The sequence below is a fragment of the Macrobrachium nipponense genome, chromosome 3 (genome assembly GCF_015104395.2).
Source record: "Macrobrachium nipponense isolate FS-2020 chromosome 3, ASM1510439v2, whole genome shotgun sequence".
NCBI lineage: Eukaryota > Metazoa > Arthropoda > Malacostraca > Decapoda > Palaemonidae > Macrobrachium > Macrobrachium nipponense.
The window spans coordinates 82,149,392-82,173,150 of record NC_087202.1 but is presented as its reverse complement, the minus strand read 5'-3'; the positions used below and the strand labels follow the sequence as shown (position 1 = coordinate 82,173,150).

At 34.9% G+C, this 23,759-nt stretch overlaps 1 protein-coding gene across 1 annotated transcript in view; it reads right to left on the bottom strand.

Moving 5' to 3' along the window:
* Positions 1-4,801: 4,801 nt before the first annotated feature.
* LOC135221858 (uncharacterized) overlaps positions 4,802-23,759 on the bottom strand; it is a 120,545-nt gene continuing 101,587 nt past the window's right edge. Inside the window, 20 exon segments of the mRNA XM_064259802.1 lie at positions 4,802-6,699; positions 7,032-7,249; positions 8,191-8,328; positions 8,488-8,599; positions 9,004-9,146; positions 10,954-11,075; positions 11,358-11,579; positions 14,175-14,314; positions 14,710-14,954; positions 15,203-15,353; positions 15,954-16,156; positions 16,429-16,564; positions 17,369-17,480; positions 19,941-20,056; positions 20,355-20,467; positions 20,700-20,888; positions 21,123-21,297; positions 21,941-22,012; positions 22,230-22,338; positions 22,568-22,699. Of these exon segments, the coding sequence (XP_064115872.1) occupies positions 6,583-6,699; positions 7,032-7,249; positions 8,191-8,328; positions 8,488-8,599; positions 9,004-9,146; positions 10,954-11,075; positions 11,358-11,579; positions 14,175-14,314; positions 14,710-14,954; positions 15,203-15,353; positions 15,954-16,156; positions 16,429-16,564; positions 17,369-17,480; positions 19,941-20,056; positions 20,355-20,467; positions 20,700-20,888; positions 21,123-21,297; positions 21,941-22,012; positions 22,230-22,338; positions 22,568-22,699 (2,965 nt within the window). The 3' untranslated portion in view covers positions 4,802-6,582.

The window sequence follows — 23,759 nt, the reverse complement described above, 5'->3', positions numbered from 1 at the left end:
AAAAAATTTAGTTTTTATAGCTCGTGTTTTATTACATATTTACATTTTTCTTTCTTTTCTACTTCTACTACAGCCCTTCTTACACCCTCAAAACAAAAAACTGGCACCTCGCCGGTAGCGGAGAAGGATGAATAATTTATAAACACTACCCTGTTTTTTTCCATCTGTCCATCCGCCTGGGGTGGTCGCGCATGGTAACACGCTTCACGGGCTGCTAAATAGTTGCAATGTGTAAGTTAAGGTAAGTAAAATGACATCTTGGAGTACATGTGCAACTGAAAAGTGTTTTAATAATTTACTGTATGTGAATTACACTGTTGATATTCGAAACAGGATATTATTTAAAGACCGGGACACAGTGTTACCATGCGCAAACACCACAGGCGGATGGACAGATGAAAAAAAAAAAACAGTATAGGCATTTTTTTATTTCACATATATTTTAAATTTTTTAATACATGCTATGCCTACACGGCAATATGCATAGCAAAAAGAATTATCCATTCATAAACTTAAAAGTTTGACCGGGACGCAGTGTTACCATGCGCAAACACCACAGGCGGATGGACAGATGGAAAAAAACTGAGTATAGGTGTAATGGGAAAAATATTACTTTAATTATTAGTGATTTATTTAGGAATTGATTCATCATCCTCCTCTAATATCTTTACGCTACTGTTGTGAGAGTGATTGGAACTGTAAAATGTTTTCATTTTTGTTGTGAACGTCGAGTGCGTACGCAGCAGTGTAGCCAGTCCTCTGTTTTGTTTGTCTTTCACTGAGTATGGGATAATGGGAGTGCTGCCCTGAATCTTTCGTCTGCATTTTGGTAACACTAAAAGACCTTGTGAGGATCACGAATCCTCTCGTGTGAGAAGGACGCAACTGGTCCACCCTTCAATTTGGCTATTTTACCAAATTATTAATACAAATGATTATCTATCCCTTGCAAAGTAAGCTTTTAAAGCCATAATGTTACCATTAGTTCATTAGTTGGAACAGATCACTATCATGAAAGAACAGTAGCAGACGAGAATTCAAGTGCAGAGTTGCCTGCCCAGTCAAACATGATTGCAACACCTTAATATGGAAAATGTTCATTGTCGCGAAAGATGCTTCACGTTCATTAGTTGTCATGAGATTTTTCTGTGTTGGAGTTGTAACTTAGTGTTTGATAGGGTTGTAAAACGTTTAAAAAGTAGTTATAAGTGTTTTGTTTGTATAAAATTTGCAAGTACCTGTGCCAAAGGGTACCACAACATGGGGTTACCCCTACCTTTCTCATGGAAATATTCACTGCCGATCATGATCTTAGACTAGGCTATACAGTAATTTAAGAAGGCCTACCCTAGACTAAACCTGTTTGAATGAGGAATTATGACTATTTTTGGTAAAAATAGTTAGCCTATATGTATATAAATTCATGGAATTACATAGGACTTAGCCTGTACCCTCATTAAACTAAAGCCCCGTACACACTTGGAAACATTGTTTGGAAACAATCTTTGGAAACGGTTTCCAAACAGTTTGGAAACAGTTTTCAAACTGTTTGCAAATTATTTGTAAACTACTTCCAAACAATGTTTCCTGTCCACACCTCAGTTGTGGTCATGCGGCTCATGCCCGTGATGAGTGTAGAGGTTGCTGCAGCAGCGTCTGCATTTTACTTGGCACTTTTGATAAAGTCAAGGGAGGTCGAGAAAAAGAGAAAGATATGGGCGAAGAATTTTTTTGAAAAAGGACCCTATGGTGATTTGCTTTTGGCGGAACTGAAATTAGATGGTTGAGGTTTCACCTATTTTGTTCGGATGTGCTCAAGTGACTCTGAACTAGTTTTACGGATGGTGGCTCCCAGTATATCTCGAAAGGATACAAAATACAGAAAGGCTATTACAGTTATAGAAAGTTTATCAGCTATCCCCGTCAGGCATCCATCATTTTAATTCTATTTTTGTAATCCACATTTGTTACATCCCACAATGTTGGGGATGAATGCAGCAATTCAATTAGTTCTAGAGTTTTCTCGGCAGACCACATGGTGTTATCACTGCAAGTCTCGAGTAGGTACTAATTCATCGTCGCCCCCGCCGCACACACACACACGCAGTGTTTCCCATTCTGGATGGGGAACAGTAATTCGTGAAATGGTGTTTGGAAATGGTTTGCAAACAGTTTGGAAACAGTTTCCAAACTGTTTGGAAACAGTTTGTAAGCAGTTTGGAAACATTGTTTGCATGCAGTTTGGAAACTGTTTGCAAACCGTTTCCAAGCTGTTTGGAAACAGTTTCCAAACAATGTTTCCAAGTGTGTACGGGGCTTAACCTAACTTTGTGGCCTATTGTAATTAGTAAAAAATCAGCCATGTAAACTTTGCATAGGCTATCCTTAATGATTTCTGAAGAAGCCTAGGCTAGACTATATCCTGTTAAAAGGCACCTTAGCCTAATTTTACCTCATTTTAGTTTAAGTTTTTCTCTGAAATCTTTCAGGTAGCCTTATCCATTGACATATATTGTGTACAAACATTTAGTACTGTGTGGAGTAGGGTATCAAATGATGTACACCTTGCTGTAAATTAATTGATTCCAGGACTACTCCATGTTTGATACTTATCCCATTATGAAGGAAAAGCAATTCCCATAGTATGTAGTTGGTATATTTTTTTCGAAGTCTCAATATAAAGAGTCATTTTTGTAGTAGTTTTAAACTACGCACTTGTATTGATTTCTGGAAATAGAAAAATTAAATAAATTGAATATTTCCAGGGATTTAGTCCAGGGATCTAGTCCAGGAGTTCTGAAGACTAGGTAAATTAACCAAGTCCAGGAGACTAGGCTTGGGAGAAATTTGGCATGATGTAATGAATAATTAAGAAACGAGCCGTGTACCAGAAATTTTCTTCAATACCCCTAAAATGGAAATCAGCACTTCAATTGCCTCCCTGTGGGAAGACATCACCTGGCCCCATCAGTAATAAGACCCATACACACAAGGAATATCATGTAATAGCAGGTAGGACAGGCCTACCCTAATTCCCAGGCAGCGTAAAGGTCATTAGTCTTCATACCCACCGTGTCAACTATGACACAGTACCATTCTCTGGCCCTGGTCTCCAGGCAAGAAGACTGACAACAGTGCATATGTACAGTAGTACCTAGTCTTATTATTCTCGTATATCTTAATGTCATGATGAGGGGAAAGTCCGCCTGTGACAACTGTTCTTATGCTGAGGATTGATTTATGAATTTTAGGCTGTCAAACCCAACAATTTCCTATAGGTAGCCTTCTCAGACATTCTTGGCATTTTGGGTAGGGCAAAGGTGGTGTGTGCATGGCTTTGCCATGTCAAATATTTCCAATGAATTTGTTTGGTGCTGAATGCACCCTAACACATGCCAAAATAATAATTAATTTCCTTCTTTTTAATAAAGTAAAGCTTAATATGTTAACAAAATGTCCTAATATATAATGGAATATTAGTTATATTGTAACATTATAACCAATTTTTTTTTTTAACCACAGATTTTCAGTTGTGTCACCATTCTTATGAACAGAAGTATGCATAAATGGGCTGAGTAGTCTATCCATGCAATAACCAGGTAGCCTACAGTATCCATGTGATAAAACTTCCACTAGATAAAATCCCAAACCCTTCTTTTCTTAATTTTATGACAGGTAACAATCAGAAATTAGAACTATACTCCACTTGCACTGGAAAATATATTAAGGTCCACAATTACAGGCAGTCCCCAGGTTACGACAGGTTCGGCTTATGCCGTTACGAGGTTAAGGCACTTTTCAATTATATTCAGAAATTATTTCCAGGGTTATGATGCCTACAACGCTGATCTGGCAGATGAAATATGACACCAAAAATGCAAAATAATCAATATTTGAAGGCTTTTTTTATGTAAAATGCAATAAGAATGCAGTTTACATAGTTTTTAATGCACCCCAAGCATTAAAAGTAAGGTTTTCTTAGGGTTTTTGATGATGTTCCGGCTTTCGACGATTTTCGGAACCCCCGTCGTAATCCGGGGACTGCCTGTATATGGTTAATCCATGAAACTTACCTCCTGCAAAGCTTTTCATGCCCTAAACCATTTCACTATAGAAACCTATTTATCAAGACATCTTTTTCTTTAATACTATAGTCAATAAAAATCTAATGTTTCACAGAAAACTTCTTTTGTTTTAAGGCTATATCTAAAGTTTATGCCCAAGTGTCTTCCAGTTAGATCAGGACATATAATTATCACAAAGGTCAGCAAATGTTTGCTTGTTTTGTTTATATGGTGTTTTTACGTTGCATGGAACCAGTGGTTATTCAGCAACGGGACCAACGGCTTTATGTGCCTTCCGAACCACGTCGAGAGTGAACTTCTATCACCAGAAATACACATCTCTCACTCCTCAATAGAATGGCCAAGGATCAAACCCACGACCACCGAGGTGAGAAGCAAACACCAAACCAACCACGCCACTGAGGCGCTCAGCATATGCACTGGTCCTTGAGCTGAAGAAATGATCTTTTCATAATGTCTCCTGAAAATCTGTTTGCCCTCTGAAGGAAACTAGGCTAAGGACTGATTCTTCATTCAGTTCAAAACTGACCTCTCCCATCACACAACTGAAGAAAGCAACTCTTAAAAAGGTACACGGTTGGAAATAAAAGATTCTACCTTTTATCTGAAGAAAGCAACTCTTAAAAAGGTACACGGTTGGAAATAAGAGATTCTACCTTTTATCTGAAGAAAGCAACTCTTAAAAAGGTATACAGTTGGAAATAAGAGATTCTGTCTTTTATCTAACACTTTATTCATGTAGCCAAGACATTTACACAAACTCTTGGTAATTGGTAAGTTTTGAGACAGCTAAATAAGACAAATTACCACTGAACTCTGCCTGTACTAAAATATTAGACCAAACGTCGTGACATCCTAAGAGCAACAGAAATGAAACAATAAATAAGATAAAATGTAACTGCAATTAAGTTACATACCTCACTTAATGACATGGAGAAACAGACTCATGAATAAACATACAGCAAGGGAATGATTGGAGGAGCTCCTGTAACATTTATGGGAAATGGGAAGTTGCTGTTTACTACTCGTATGATTGTTATATCAGATATGACTGGGACTTAATTTCTAAAGAATAAATCACATATATTTGAACAACATCAACAGTTTTCATGACACATTTCTCTGGATACACTACAATTGAAACTCCCACTGTAAAATTGTCAAAAATCACTGTTTTCAGAGGGACAGACAATTTACTGAAAAATGAGTGTGGAATTAAAAAAATACAATCTTCAGAATATTTCAGAAGAACTGCATTTACTATATTATCTAGTAATGAGGTTGAACATTACATTTTGTATATGTATGTAAAGTGTTAGACAACAATCCAACATTAGGGTGCATTTATATGTAAGAATTGCTGTCCATTTGCATACATGCAATCAAATACGCTTGTAAAGCTAATCACCCACCCATATTTAAATTTTGCTGGGCATTTCTCACAGCACATCTCTTATGATTACACAGAAATTAAAGTTTAAAACCTCCCTGTAATGAAATGTTACAGATTTGTCTGGTGAACATGACTGTATCACAGTTATACTTAAATCTCAGATACAATGGTGCTGCTTGCCCCATCAATTACTCAAAATCATATAATTTATTTATTTCATGCAAAAATTTAAGTTGCTTTTAATTACAGTAGTTAATTAGTTATTTTTAGCCTGGTTTGTTATGCTGTTAACAGAACAAAAGTCTAAATCCATATATTTGCAGGCTCAGCATGTCATCAATATGATACAAATCAACTAAGTAAATGTGATTTACTGCTACACAAACTTCTAAAATGTTACATTAAGAAGTTCCGAAGTTACTGCCTCAAATCGCCTGTCACGATACAAAGAATGAATGAAGAAAAAACTAAACAATGGTAATTAATTATTCCTTCAAAATTCACATTTTCAGAAGAGAACAAATTAAGCTTCCTGGGAAGGGAGATATAAATTCCACAGCAGAAGCTGCCTATAAAAAACAAATTAAGACCAATATAATCATGAAGAAGAGAACAGTTTATGATGAAATCAATGCTGAAATTAACTAATACCTGCAACCGCGAAGTTGAACTACTGTCATCTATGTTTCCAAGTAAATTACTATTTGTAAAACTCTTTCTACACAACTAATTCAGTTCAACAGTGATAACCCTTTTCATACACATCATTTAGCACCATTAAATTTTCCCATAATATGACTTACAGTTAGGTAACATTACCCTAGCCAGTTGGCATTTACCTACTTCAAATCAACTTGTCTTTCCCCTGCACAAGACTGGATTTGAAGGATTGCTCAGGGAAGTGAAGATACACAAAAAAGAATGACAAAGGACTGAATCTAAAGACATTTGCAGAAATATGTTAAATAAATCTTACACTAACTCACCAATCTCATACGGAACATAAAACTATTAAATAAAAAACTAAAATTGGAACCTACAGACCAAACTCTTTGGGTTTTACTAAATATAGTTAAAAAAGTAACATACAGTTCACATTCACACTCACATATCGATAACATCAATGCATTCGCCTTGTCTGTTTTGTTTGACGCAAGCACCAGGTTCACCAATATTACTTTCTGGCTCAAAGGACATGTCCATCTTTGTGTCATACTGCTCCTGTAACATTTAAGGTGATTCAAATACTACAGTTAAAGGTAAAAAGTTAAAATCAAGTTTTAATTTGTAAAATTGAAAAAATTTCGAACATTTTCGGTACCAATGTTCACAACCGAACACTCTAAAGATTGCAAACTAGATATGTATACACTGGAACATATGCACGCAATTAAGCAAGTTCTGATTTCATGACTGCACAAAGTATTTCAAATTCAGTAAGAATTATACCCATGATATGCAATACATATTGTTAAAACATCAACAAATGATCTTAGTTTGTGCTGTGATTATACAATGAAAAATTTCTCCACACAAGCTTCATTTATACTCACCAATATAGATAGTTGTTCTGTACTCCAGTTATCACACTGTATGCTAGCAGCACCATCTGGTGTTATAGGAACACACACGCATCGTTTTCGATGTTGTGGTAGAGCTGTCATTGCAACACGTTTCCCAAACACCATGGCTAATTTTTCAACTTTCTTCTTGAGTCGTGGCCCGGCTTTCTTATGTGCTTGTTCCATGACATTTAATGTAAATATGGAACCTAGTGGGGTTAGGAAAAGGAGCGTTAAAAAGCATTAAAAAGATGCTAGGCTAAACTCACATGCAAGGTCAACAATTACATAATAATTTTTTATTCGTTTCACAAATATTAGAAGAACATCGCTGAGTATAATAGCTTACAATTTTACAGTATATAATACATTATAAAAATTAGATAAATAATATGATCATAAAAGTAATTCAACAGAGCAAGAGAGGATATACATATGTAACAATTCCTGAAAAAATAAAAATAAACTTGGTTAAAAGAAAATTTCTTTTCATTTCAGTGATTTTGTGTTGCATAATTTCCTGTCATTTCAACAGAAGACTGAATTTTCTTTGCTGTAGCAATAGCAACCATTATGCCAAAAATAATTCCTTCTGATTTGTTAACTTAATTTTACTTTCATAATCCATAAACAGCTTCATTTCCTTTGCTTCATTTATTGCTCTTCTGGTCTTGACAATTTTGGGAAACCATAATGATAAGTGTACTTCGCTATGAGCTAGATATGACAAAAGACTTCCTTTCTTTCATCAGGTTGGGTGACAAGTCCTTCTTTCTCGTATTAATCAGTAAGACAAAGATATACAATACCATTCAGTAGCAGGGCATCTACTAGTTGTAATTATTATGAGAATTAATCTGGAATCACTAAGATGTCTTGTACAGAATAATTGGATCTACCAGTGACATACACAGCTATATTACATAGTTTTGTCACTGCAATACAATTTCAGTAATTTCAAGAAGTATTGGATGCTATGAAATTCCATGTCAGAATACATAAGAAGTTTACACAAATAGCTTTAAAATGATAAAATGAGATCTGTAAACCCGATATAGGCATAGACTAGTACTACTGTAGTATTCAGATAATTGCTAAACTGAATAAACTCAGCAAATCGGTCAAATATGACAATCCAGGTATTTCTTACCTTTCGTCTCTAGTGCAAGAGGTGCACAGTATCCCAGCTGGTCCTTTGGCATGCTCAGCTGGCGTCTGAGAACTGGATCGCCTGCTAGGTCTACCTTTCTGGCATCCTTCAGTGTGTACGCATTACTACTGTCCATACCTGGGGATAATTCATTCCATAGATAAGTAAAGCTAACAGGCTATGTTACTTGTTTACATAATGCACGTTTCAATTCCAAGGGAAACTAAACTGAGAGATTGATAAGAGACTGATAAGGATAATGCTACAAACAGTGAACAATAGATAGTCAGGCCATACCTAGTAGCTTTTTCTTTTCCTTAGCCTTAGGGATATCAAAGAGATTGTGGTTGAAAACATGAAGAGTTACAGAATACTCCAGTAAAATGTGGTACATTGTGCTGTAGTCAATCTGTGAAGAAATGTTAAAAAAAATAAAGTATGGTTGTTCATTACCTTAGAATGTTAAATATACTCAATACATACAATATCATAAACTTGTTTAAAACCAGAACCTTTATTTATGCTAAATTCTCAATTCTATTAGATTCTGATCAATCACTGTACAAAACCTATTCCAAAAAGATCCATTCTGTAAGAAAAAGTATAGGGCTATATTGATGTTAACTACTCTTGAATTTTAATAAAAGAATTAATGACTACTGAATTTTAATCAATAATATCATCACTGCTAATAGATCATAAATTAATTCATATATTATTCTAATCATAATTCAGAGTTGCCTGTAATTATGAATGATGAGAAAACAAGGTTGAGACATTCTCTGAATAACCTGTAATACTGTAGTTACATACCGAATGAAGAGATGGCTGACAAGATTCACAGGGGAATAGGATGAAAGTAACGCTGACCCCAGCTTTGAAGTTGAGACCGGCAGAGTAGGTGAAAGCGTTGAAGGCATCTTCCACCCAGTAGAATTCCTCACCAGTGCGATTAGCTTTGGGTCAGTAAGAAAGGTTAGGAACATGAAAGCCCATATGGAATATGTGAGGACTGAATACTATGAATTCATGGCATACACACACAAAAATATTTATAAATTAGTTTAAATATATATATATATATATATATATATATATATATATATATATATATATATATATATATATATATATGAGGGCTTGATGAGTGCCCCGAAGAGTTCAAACCAATCATTTATCACAGGTATGTTGATGGCAGATTTCAGATGCCTAGTTTCACATCTAAATCACGTACAACAGTTCAATAATTACTTAAACAGTAGACACCCTTGTATTCAGTTTACCATGGAATGTGAAGTAAATAATATTCTTAACTTTTTAAATGTAAGTGTTCCCAGAACTTCTGAAAACACGAAGTCACTCACAAGTTTTAGCATTTTTAGAGTCCATTTTTACCAGTCTTGGAATGATTTTCCAAAGTGCTACATTTTTTTAACTTTAAAATAACATAAAGTCCTAAATACACAGAGCATATAATATCTCTTTGCAGCTCCTGGTAGTCATTTGACTCAGAAATAAAATTTCTTTTAAATTATTCAAAATATAATGCTTATCCTAATAAAATAATATATACAGAAATAAAGAATTCCCTAAACATATCTCTCAGTATGTACATAAACGGCAAAATAGATATACCAATGGTTGATACACTGACTAAGCATTAAAATGCCATATGTATAAGTGAACCAGTTCTAAATATGTTACAAGAAAATAAAAAAAACATATTTAAGTATAGCTTTCCCATCATTAATCCCAAGTTTATTTTTCTCAACAACCTTACTGTTCAAGCATTGTTAAACCATAATGATAAACTACCGTCAGACTTTTTGTCTGGCATCCCCTATATTTACATGTGTGACACTTGTAGTACCCTCCATCTTGACCAGTCAAAGCAGTCAGTCCAGACAAGATCTTATAAATATTATGGGATTTCTCTTCGTACTGCCACTTTCACAATACATATAGTATTTACTTATATATACATATGGTGATCTCACGCGTGCCTATGAGAATACTGTATACACATATGTATATACATATACAAGCATACATATATTCTAACACAAGCCAGGAATGTTATGAAGTGTACATTATTTATATTCTCAGAAGTAGTTAACAATAATTTCCTGAATGCTGCAGTCTTATGTCAGTTAAAATTTGAATGCTAGCATCTCCATCAAAATCATCTCAACAGATCTCCTTCAAGTTAAGATAATAACTGACCATAAATCTATGGTACCAGATTATAGCCTGTAATCAGATACAGAGTGACTGAGAGAATTAAGATACCACTTGATGGTAGTGGTGGGAATACTATTCACATGTATGGCTTAATAGTAAACAAATGAAAAGGAAATGCAAGAACTTTCAAGTACTACCTAGGAAATCAGACATTATTTTTCATTTGGCCGAGGTCTTAAATTGACGACAGTTTGTGAGAATATCATGGTTAGAAATCTCAATTATCAGCTTGTCTTACCCTGTAGAACGCAAAGATATAATATTTTGTTAAGTTGGAGTGAACTGTACTTTTAAGTACTTATATCCATAAGCCTAAGTAAGTAATGACTAGTTTGTTTTTCCATTGAAAACTATTTTTAAATTGTGCAAGATCTACAACGCAAGCGATGTTACTCCTTGGTCTCCTCACGTGGATCCTCTTATTTGCCAAACAGAGCAGCCCAGCATGCAACTGCCTTGAACTTAGAAATCAGCTTAAAAACATCACACATTGTGAATTAACAAATGAAACTAATATCTTACCAAATTCAATATGCTCTAATGCCTTGTGAATATACTGTGGTTCTGTGAAGATTTGGTTGTCAACAGTAACCACTTGTGGAGACGAGAAGACTCCTCTTCCACCATATACTACTAGAGCATATCTGCAAAGTTGTTAGTTGGTAGGTGAAAAATCTTTCACTTCACTGCCAATTAGGCAAAGAATAAAAACATGGTGGAAACAATATATGACTATTATTTGCCATCTAAAAGGTATACAGTAAAATTTCATAACACTATGTACTATGATTTATCTATGAAAAGGTTGGTATTAACCAATATTTCATCTCTTGCAGGCTGTTAATATAAACTGTAAACAAAACTTATAAACGCTATGATTTGGGTAAATCAATGAATATAAAAAAATACTGCATGATAAAACTAACCTTATTGATGTAAAGCCTTTCCTAGTCATTTCCTCATTGATAACATTGATGAAGACTTCAAAGGCATTGATGGGTTTTTTCATGGATAGCACCTCATTGCACTCAGAAGCTTCAACCATAAGCACAATATCAGTCGATTTCTGAATGTCCTCCTTTTCAAGAACTGTAGATGTTCCCTCTTCCAATACATGTCTTTGTCCATCACTCGTCATGTATTCACAACTAGTTAAAAAATCATATATACAGTATGTATACATACATGACCTTAAATGTTTTGTTATTCAGGGCCCTTATGAATTTGATCTCATAGTTACTTTATAAAAGATATGATCTTTCACAGAGACCAGGGATAACCTGACACCCTAATTTAAATTTAATACAATCTATTTTTATTTTTTAACGTAATGTACATTACTATGAGGTTCAGGGCCTCTGTAACACGGTTTTTTGGACTTTGCTCCTTATCAAAGCATCGGATGTAGCTGAAAGTTGACATATGTATATTGTACAACCACACACAAATTTTGTCACCATTATCAATAACCTAAACCCGATAGTTTTGGCTTTTATAGAGTAAAAATTATCCAGCCGACGCCATGGCCAATGATAACGAGCCAAGAGTCGAAAAACATTCATTACGTAAGCAAGGTAAACACACCGTTTTACGAAATGTTGCTCCGCCCATCCACCAGACAGAAACCCATTCACCTTGTTTCATCGGCTCTGAAACCTATAGCAGTCAAGAATGGCTAACAGGATTTGGAGTTGTCCCCGTGGTTGCAAAACTGCATTTGTCTTACGACTTACAACTTTATACAGTCAAGAGAAAGCACGTGGCCATACTTACTGTAGCCTGAACAGGTAATTATTCAGTTTCTAGTTTAAATCCAATGTTTATGGTCTGATTTGTATTTAGCGTAACGTGATTATAATACTTGTAATGTCATTCAGGATTTTGAACATTTCCATTAACTATTCACTATGCCACCAAGAGAGAGGGAAAGAGAGAGATTGCATGTAAACAGTCTTTATATAACTATTTTTGTTAAAATAAGATTTTTATCCAAAGTAAATACAAGCAAATATGTGCTAAAATCTCCAGCAGACCAACGGATCATCCGATATAATTTTTTTCTTCTTCTTTAGGCCGTACGACCGTGTTGTATATAAAGACTTTATGAATGGCGGAACGATACATAGAAGTGGGTGGGGTATCTGTGCTAGCGTAGTAATACTACTGTAGCAGTAGTGCCGCCGCAACAGTAGTAATAGCAGTAAACGTTTAGGCCAACTGCTGGGATTCTTGAGGATCATTTAGCACTTCTTACAACTACTCGAGAAATTAGTTTTTAAAGCCAGAAGTTAAATTTTCTAATCCAACAATGCCCATGATAGCCTTCAGTGTTATCCTGAATTACAACGAGGCCAAAGTGGGTGGAGCCTCATGTAGTCATCATTCTGACGATAATTACTGGTGAAGGTTTAAAGCCAAAATACGGTACCGGCTAATTTTTTTTTTTTTCGGTAAATAGGTAGATAGCCAATAAATAAAAATTTCTTGACATTGGATATAGCAGTTATCAAATCAAGCTTATCTACTTTGTTTTTGAAAATTACCAACTATTCCCTACATCTTGTCAATCTGATTGTGACCTATAAAGTAGATTATAATTTCTTTAGACACTTATTTTGGGAGTTAGGCTAATAATCGAAGTGGTTTTGTATTTATTAACATATTTTGTTGGTTTGTTCATTATGACAATTATCAGTGGAGAGGATTCAGAGTTCTTAAAGGTATACTGCTTTGCTTGTATTTCAATTTTTGTCATTGTTGCCAGAGGTATAGCCTTCGTTACGTATAGCCAATCATCCATCGAGAAAGAGGGAAGAAATGCTGTCATAAGTTACGTAACGAGTGCGTTCGAAACCTTATCTCTGAGTAAGTTGGCCCGTCTTCAAAAAAGGTCACTTTTACATTATAAGTACCAAATTTATTCAACCTACGTAATGCAGAATACAGTCAAAATTTATGTGTAGATATAATGTGTATTCTGAATAAGCGTTATATCTATGAAATGCATAGATAAAAAGTTATTGCCAAAAAACCGTGTTACAGAAGCCCTGAATCTCATAGTAGTATTTTATATTCTCAAAGCTATATATTATCATGTTGTGATTATTATTTCCTCTATGCATAATATAAATAAATAAACACTCATACTAAGCTATTTTGTCCCTGATGAACAGATACTAAAACATTATTGCTTGACTGACTGATTTGTTTGTTATATGGAACTGCAGAGACTAGGGTCACTGACATGGAATACTACTTTCAGACTGAAACATATCTTTAGACTGCAGATTTTGAAGTCAGTGTTTTTGGCAGTTGAAATAGGGGTTTTCATCTAAGGGAATTATCTCCCCCTTCTTTAAAATACTGTTTTGCTCATTAAAAGACGGGAACTCACACATTATATTTGTCTGTGGCCAGATGCAATAGCAATTAGTTACACTAAAGGGATGTATATCTAGGAAACTTGAGTTTTTGGCCAACTGTTGCTTGCTATTTTTTGTCCAACGAGGAAACAATACTACTATTAAAATTGTTAGAATTCACTCTCATTCAAAGTAATTTAAACGAAATATCTAAGGGTCTGCAATACTGAATTCTTCACCTTCCAAAAACCCTAGAAAACAGGGATGCTACATCTTCTAAAGGGGTTTAAGGAGAAATTCAGTATGGGCATTCACAAACAACAAATAATGTTAATGTCTCAGCCAACTAATAATATATAGAAGTTATGTAAGGTTACTTACCTAACACAGAAAACTGGAATTTTTACAGGGATATTATTAGCAGAACAAGCTGCCATATATGCTGTAGCTGATGTGCATGTGTCTGAATCTTGGTTGTGATAATCCACAAGACACATGTGGAAATATGGAGTGGGATCAACCTGAAAAATTGTTAAGTTACATTGCAAATCAACAGCAATTGAGTAGTAAATAATATTGCTAATGATTCTAACAACCTTAATCTGGAAAGTTTTGGTAAAAAAAAGATGCATAACTAACAACAGGATATGGTGCTTCATAAAAATTCTTATAGAGCTGCTGTTATTTTTTGGACTTTAGAATGCTAAATCAATACTCTGCTCTAACAAAATCTTTGAAGACATCTGAAAACCTGACTCTAACAAAAACTGATGACTGGAAATATTTATTCCAATTTACTTCATAATCTCTAACAACAATGGAAAAATGATTTCTAACAATGATTGCTAACTTCTCTATTTCTATTAAAGCTTGTTCTTATGAAAAAGGAACATTTTCATTCTCCCTTCATGAGTACCTGGAAGAAGCAATGTTTAAATGGTGAGCTCTTGGCCTGGAAAAGTTGTGAGCATACAGGGACATCGACTTTGGAACGTCCTCTGGCGATATTCCCACTGGACTGACATTCTCGCCTACTAACTTCCCATCCAGCTGCCAGCGTCCCTGGTACATCAGTAAGGCTGTTGTCCGGTAACATCATGTCATCAGATGGCTCATTGTTATAAATACCCAACAAACCTCCAGTTTTGTCAAAGTAGAGTCCTGGTCCAAGAAAGGATACAGTGATTTAAAATGAGTATGCTGTGAAGACAACTAAGGCTTTGCTTCTACAATGGCACTTAATGATAAATGACATGTAATTAACAACATGTATGCTCAGTAAAGTACAAAATGATAATATCAAGAGATAAAGGATAGCTCAGTCAACATACTGTATACTGATGCAAAATGTCTCTAAAGAGACTGAAAATTCATATGGGACTTTTGTTGATTATCCACAAAGAACATACCATGCACTCGAATGGAAAGAACGTCATGTGCAAGATTCCAAATCACAGTTAGACCGAAGTTTGTATGTATTTCCACTTTATGCAACCATCGAGTAATGGTTGCAAATGGTACAGATGCAGGCAGTTCTGTTGATCTACCATTAATTGTTACCTGAAATGTAAGATATGATGGATAACATATATTTAAGTCAAGAACATTGGGAAGCTTTATGTCAAAAGGTTACAGAGTTATGGAAAAAGTGCTGTCAGTAACAACAATGTTCAACCATTCTTGAAGACTGCTCCTGACCAAAATATTTCAGACTTGCAGGAAATAACCCATTGTTTAGGAGCACTGTATTTCTTCATCACTTTTTAAAATGTAGCTGACATTCTGCAGTCATGAATCATTTTTGCCTGAGAAATTACAATGAGAGAGAGAGTTAAGCATAAGTAAGTTATAAGTTAAGTATATCTTAGTTTTACCAGACCACAGAGCTGATTAACAGGTCTCCTAAGGCTGGCCTGAAGGATTACATATTTTTTCATGACTAGGAACCAACTGGCTACTCAGCTTCGGGACATACTTATTGTGGGATCCGAACCACATTGAGAAATGAATTTCTATCATTTGAGATAAATTCCTCAGGTTCCGCGTTGGCAGAGCGGGGAATCAAACCCGCACCTTGAGATCAGTAGTCGACCACATAACTGACTCATCCGACAAGGAACTGAGAGAGAGAGAGAGAGAATGACTAAATTGTCTACTTACTCTGAAATCTCTCGACAATTCAATTTCATTCTCATCGATGTATACAACAATTGTCCTTGAAGATAGGCTGTGGTAATTTACGGTAACAGCCCACCATCCACCTATCATGTCTGCTGCCAGGAGATGCTGGCAACGACCCTTAAATTCAATGTGTCGACCATCAAAAGTGACAAAATGCTGCTCTCCAATCATGTACCCAGTTGCTATGGAAGAAATATAAAAACATGAATTTTAGTTTTGTAAATTAAATTTTACTTCTGTCAGTGTTATCAAACCTAGTCAAGGAGAACTGCTACTCCTAGGTACCTACATGTTTCAAGGATGAAAGTAATGAGACCAACAGCTGTCATTTCGGGGAGTTACAGGGCCCATGGAATGCAATCCCTAAAACATCAAATGTCCCAAACAATTTGAAGTATTGAGATAAAAATATGAACAAGAGAGGAAAAGGTGTGAAAAGCTTCTTTTAACTTACCTGGGAAAGGCGGTACCCAGGTGACAGGATTGAAATTAAGGTTCCAGTACTTGTACCATCGATCAAGTACAGTTGTGTTAGAGCTGGAAAACAGCGAATCTCGGATCGACCTTATGTTCTTGTATTCTGGAATGTCCTGAAATCAAGGAGGTGTGCTTTTATTATATTTATATGAAATAAACCTGGGCTGTTACCTCAAAAACCTGGTACAGTTGTTGGTAAGACTCAGCAGGTATGTATATACATCAACAAAGGCTCTTGCTCCTGAAGTTTCTCATGGGTAAAATTCTGTACGCAGAGGTGTTTAAGATACCAGTTGAAACCTCTGGTTACTATGTAGATAGGGCACAGAAGTTACATTGTTAGATTAGATGCAAAATAAACCCTCATGGTATTACTCCTAATTTATATTATATACTTACAACCAGTTAAATTTAAGAAAGGTCAAACTAATTCACACAGCACATGTGTGGAGAGGAATAGGCAGCTGTTCAAAGCTAAAAAGCTCCATGTGTTTTAGTATGGAGTGACAAATGCTACTAAATTCCAATGTGAGAGCAATTATTAATAATGAACTTGTATTTGAATAGCTGTTAACATATGGATTATGTCAAATTGCTTTCTTACAATCACAAGAAATCATCAAAGAAATATTTGTTTGAAAACATTATTCCAATCAATTTGTGAACATAAAAATCAGAACTAAGAGTTAACAAATGGGTCTGGCTCATACTTAGTTCATTAGTTATAGACGATTTCTTTCTTCCAACATTTGACTTCAACATTACAATCACCTTCTCATTAACTTTAATGCAAATGTCTTATGATCAGGTTAGAAGACTGGTACGTATTATACTATTTCCCATGCAAAGCTGATTTTGCTCATGATTAACCTAAGGGGCGGAATATTTCAAAATATCATCTTCCTCAAGAACCTTACCTTCCACACTGGCATAGTGTCAAATGCTGTCCATTCAATGGGCAACTTCTGAACTAACAGAATTTGACCCTCATCTGGGCTGAATCTAAATTTAGTCTTCTCTGTGATGTACCTGTGATTAAAAATAGTAAGAACTGTAGTTTAGACTAACGGAGCCTTCATGTCAAAGTTAGATGAGAATTTGTGCAAATCTTCATTAAAAAGATTTCTTCCAAATCCATTCACTGATAAGAAAAGACCCCCAAAAATTGTTTACAACATGGCTGTATATGCATAATTATAATGTGCCAGTATTCTGGAGCAACAATGAAAAGGATCAATGACTTCAGTAGCAATCATCCAAATACACGAATGTGCATGTATAACTACTATGAACAAGCACGAGAATATAGGAAGCAAATTAAACACAGGCAGAATCAATAAGAAAACAATCAGCTACTAGATGCTAAAATAAATGGTACACATTTTATGATACTTCTCATTAACTTTCCAAGCATCATCATCAACAACACCGACAATGAAGCTGTAAAGTGTTAAGCCCTGTACACACTATGCATCATGATGCTCGCAGTGTTAGATGGATGCGTTGAAAAACGAGTTTTTCAGCACGAAGCTGCATTGCCAACGTGTTGATGGATAGTAGCCATTTCATTACACAGCTTAGTGTTGCACCATCATTCAGAGGGGATGGACAGCCGCTCTCCACCACCCACCAAACCCCTTGAGTGGACAAGGACTAACATTTTATTGAATTACTGAAGGAACATCCATCTGTTTGGAACATCAAATGAAACCATTACAAGATGAGAGACATCAGGAGTGCAAGCTTGGAAACCATAAAATTAGAGTTATCGAGTTTTGTAAACTATGCACTGCGGAATGAAGACATTACTAAAAAAAGCTGCACACCCTGAAGACACAATTCTACAGGGAAATGTCTGCAATTGAAGCATCTACACTCCGAAGTTATGGTGTTTTGATCAGCTGCGTTTCCTGTAATAGAAAAATATTTGTGTACTTTGTACCTATATTTGAACCTTGTTTTCAAATAATCCTCCTTAAGGACATTACAGATGGCTTCACAGATTAAGGGGATGATTAGACCGAGGCTGTTTTGAAATCCTGGTTGAATATTGGAGGCTTGCATACGATCCTCCAGCTTCAAGAACGAGCTCCTGGTGATATGTTGTCTCGAAAGCTGGTGCCCTGCTTACAAATGTATGGTTCAATTATTTCCAACAATTTATAAAATGCAAGGATTGACATTGTTTTGTAATTTTCAGTCTGTTGGATTTGCGACTTGTAGCCCCAAAAATATTTCATTGAAGTTTCAGAGGTCGCCGAGAAAGCCATTGCTTACACCACAAGGTTCTACGTTTCTTCCTCAAAAGTTTCTTTTTTGAAGCACACAGAGCAACTACACCCCACAGTAGTCTCCTGGCAAAAAGTACATCATCGGCAGACATCCTGCCGTTGAAAGCTGAACTGCGAGAACAAGTGAGCAGTGTTGCAGTACAGTTTGGTCGCTATTGAGTTTACTCAACACCACTACTGCATCACGTAGCTGACACATGATGGCATAGTGTGTACCAGGCTTTACAGTTAAGGGATAAACAGACCTATGTTACTTGGGCAAAATGACATTGTTTTGTGAAAGGACTGTGGCAGTCTACAAAATGAGTGGCATGTAATAACCTAACAAGATCAGGCTCTGAGGGATCATCATTGAAATAGTTTATAAAAGATTGCCATTGTTGGAGAAATAAAAGAAACCTGTTAGACCAAAGTTTACGGAAAATGGAATAACATACATAAAAAAACATTCCAAAAGTAGCGTTTTAATATGTGACTTTGTTTATACTCATTTTGCTATCTTATTATTACTGAAAATCACATGGCATCTCCACCTAAAGGCCCTGAAAAAAATTTTTCCACATATAATGTATGTTTTCTTTCCTGGTCCATTTACATCAATTTTGAGTAATGGTGATGGTAGTGCAAAAGATATGTCAAGAAGGATTTGGCATTTGTAGGTGACTACCACAGAAGCAGGATGCAGTGAAGCTTGTACAAATATTATTCCAAACCTTACAGTTTTGTGCAAATTTGCCACTGAGTAACTGACAATCCATTATAACGTATCTTAAACAATAGTACATCGAAGAAATACTGGAAGAATATAGGCAGTCCCCGGGTTACAACGTCCCAAGGTTAAGGTGCTTCTCAATTATACTCATCAGACATTATTTCCAGGGTTACGACGCATGTTCCAGGGTTACGACGCCTACAACGCTCATCTGGCAGATGAAATATGGCACCAAAAATGCAAAATAATCAATATTTCAAGGTTTTTTGGATGAAAAATGCAATAAGAATGCAGTTTACATAGTTTTCAATGCACCAAAAGCATCAAAAGTAAGCTTTTCCTGGGATTTATTACGATGTTCCAGCTTACGACGATTTTCGGAACCCCCGTCGTAACTTGGAGACTGCCTTAATTATCTTATTGGCATAAAAAAACAATTTTCATAATGATCCCCTAATAAAAAAAAAACTATTGTGCATTACTTACTTCTGAGAGGCTTCTATACTTGTTTGAGTAGTAATTGTATATCCATGCTCCAGGATAAATGCAGCGGCATCCATCACATGACCCTTGATGTCAATGTATCTAATTGTCCATAACACCTAGAGGCATTAGGGGACAAGAATGATTAGGTTCTTGAAATATGTGATAATTCATATATTATATATTATATAAACTCATAAATTAAATATTGATAAGCTTCCTTATCAGTGAGAGAGAGAGAGAGAGAGAGAGAGAGAGAGAGAGAGAGAGAGAGAGAGAGAGAGAGAGAGAGAGAGAGTTTAAGTTTATTCAACTTGTAATATCTAGCTTCCTCTAATACATATTCCTGCAAATTAACGCCTGCAATCAATAATTGTAAAGAATAAACGAATTTATATAAATGGTAAAATGAACCACCTTATCCACACCAGCTAATACAGCATCTTTTATTCTCGCAAGCTGCTCATATCTCATCAGACTTTCCCACGCTTTCCTCAGTTCATTTAGCCAGTCTTCTGCAAATGGCATCACTGAAAAGTAAGACATAATACTTGTTATTTGGGTGCTTAATTATTTTATGAATTTATGTGCATGCATATCACTGTCATTTATATTTGGAAATCTGTATTTACTCCCCAAAGTCTATTACTTCCCGTAATTGAAAAGATTTTATACTTTTAATCAAAAGAAACACATTAAATTACTCAAGCATTTCCTCTCACTAAACTGCTACCTCATAAATTCTGATATAGCTAAACATACCTCTACTCAGAATGATTCTCACTCCTCGTTTAATTTTCTCCATGACTACAGTGTAATACTTCTCCAGATTTTCTCTCTTTGAGTTTTCAGTGAAATCTCTATATATATTTTCTATATATTTCACAACCTCTTGAAGTTTTTGGTAAGCTGCTGAAGATTTCACCTCTAGTCCAACTCCCTGGAGCCATCCTAATGAAGGGTATATTACTTTAAAACCAGGACCGTGTACTTTCTTATTCACTTCTTGACAATGGCATTCATCAAAGCATGTAACTGATAAAGTATATGTAAAATGGTGACTTGAAACATATTCAAATATGAGTCTTTACTGAAGTATTTACTCAGGCAGAAATGGTAAGCTTACTTTATGGCTGTTTATCATTTTGAAAGATTTATAACAGAACAATTCTTTTGTCAACAAACCCATCACATTTTTCACAAAGTTCCAAGCATTAGTTTCCACATCATCGAAAGTCCTAAGAATATGTGGTTTATAATTGTCATAGACGGCTCTCCATTTGCTTCTCAGCCATTCGCCGACGCTATCAGTGAAGCCTTGCACTGACTGGCTAACTCTCAAGTAAAACCTTTTGGCAAACTGGAACAAAGGAAAGTAAACATCTTATGAAATTTGGAAGCAAATTCGTTTACATAAATGAAAATGGTAGGAACTAGTATGTACATTACTTATTTCTAGTACACCTAAAAGGAACTGCTATGTACATATATAAACAAAAAGATAAAAAAATTTACACTTTACATTATAGCAAGAGTTCAAGTCCATTTCTTTTTTGTCAAAATCACTATTACACTTTGCATTATATCAAGAGTTTAAGTCAATTTCCTTTTTGTCAAAATCACTATGTAAAACAAATCCAGTTGCAAAAGAATTACATAAGCAAATACTTTGTTTCCATAACAAATATCCTTTGGTGCAAATGGAGAAAAGCAATAACCTTCTAGAAAATGTATGTCATGTCATGAGAAAGCCTCAAATTATTTTAGCTAACAGCCACTGCATAAGGAATTGGAAGTCTGCTGACATTAAAGTGATCTATCTTCATACTGCAGAACAGAAGAATGATGGGTCACAAATCTCAAAGCATACCGTAAGTTTCACTAATAAAATGAAAACTTCTCAGCTATATAACTGTTAACCCACATTCAAATGCATAACCAATACCAACCCCCCCCCCCCCCTTTTGTCAAGTCCCTAAAAGATTGAAAATATCAGTATTTACCTGGTCATACATCTGGGCACATATTGATAACACATTTTTTATTTTGCTGGTTAAACTTGGGCCGGATGGATCCTGTTAGTATCAAATAGAAAAGTATATAAGAACAGTGCAGGAGAGAATTTTACAACAGTTTTGGCCATAAATAAAAATGAAAAATGTAACTCAATTTGAAAAACTTTAAGCAAACATTTTAAAGACAAAATCATGTCTTTTACATTATACATATTCTAATAAAGATTAAAAATATAATCATTTTTTTCAGAAGACAGTAATATGTAATGTTACTTACAGGATGAAAGATGTGGTTGTATATATTTTTTAGGTTATCCAATACAGCCTTTAGCTGTCCTCTGACAGCACCACTTTCCAGTTTTGTTTGGAGTCGTTTGAAAGCCGGGCTTTAAAGAAGGTTTTGGTAAAGATAAACTTAAACTGAGAGTATCTAAAAGATAACAAAATTTAGATATCCAGTACTATACGTACTTAATATATATTATAGTATACACCACTGTTGATCAAAAGAATTTTTGACATAGAATTTGGAATAGATTGTCCAACTTTGGAATACCTAGGGTAGTAAACAAGGAAAAAGGATTACATAAATGATGAAAAACAAAACATACTTACATATCTTTTAAAGTTTTATATATGCCCTGAAAGACAAACTTGACAGACTCTTGAACCTTCAGCTCAAATGCTGTTGAATTAATATTGTCGTACAGGTGCCAGAGATCTTCTACAAATTCTTGAGACTCATTCCTAAAAACCGTAAAAAAAGAATCTATAAAAGAAGTTAGTTCTTCATTTACCTACATATATAGTATATATATATATATATATATATATATATATAGATATATATATATATATATATAATATATATATATATATATTATATATATTATATCTATATATATAGGAGCACAGACATAAGAGGTTCAGGATGTCCATTGATACTTCACATGAAGGCCAAGATTTATTATAAAACGTTTCGCACATCAACTTTGTGCATCTTCAGTCTGTTAAAAGAGAAATGCATATATTAAAAACTAAAAATAAGGATTCACAATAGTATTCATGTTAAAATGCAATAAAAAAATAAAAAGTTAAAAAAAGAGAAGAAGAACCACTGAGATACCAACCAAATAGAATGGAAGGAAAGCAAGGAATAATTTTTGAGAGAGCCAGGTCCAAGACGTTGACTATGCCAGATGTAGAGGTGAAGCCGAGGTGTTGTTATTCAATGGGGGAACCAGTCTTTTAATAATTAACGATTCCAAGGTAGTCAGGTGGTCCGGGTCTTTAGTGTAACCTATTATCGAAAAGTGCTGTTTCGATACATTTATTTTGCATTTGGTGGCATGATTCTTGATACTAGAAAATTCAGGATTACTAATTCTTTGACCTGTTCTATAACTGAAACCCATAAGGTTACAATATCTCATCTCCAGTAATCTTCGAGTAGATCCCACGTAAGTTGCAGGGCATCCTGTGCATGTGAATTTATATACAACGTTGTATATATATATATATATATATATATATATATATATATATATATAGATAGATAGATATATTATATCTATCTATCTATCTATATATATATATTATATATATATATATATATATATATATGTTGGAGTAACCAATCAAAATCTAATGCACTGGCATATATACAAATTAGAAACCTTCAAAGACATCTATGTCGTCCGTCAGAATGGAGGACGAGCTCTGAATTATGTGCTAAATTTTGAGGAACTATTATCAACGTTTACTTGATGGTTAGGTATCCTCCTGACAGGTTTTGAATGCAATTGAT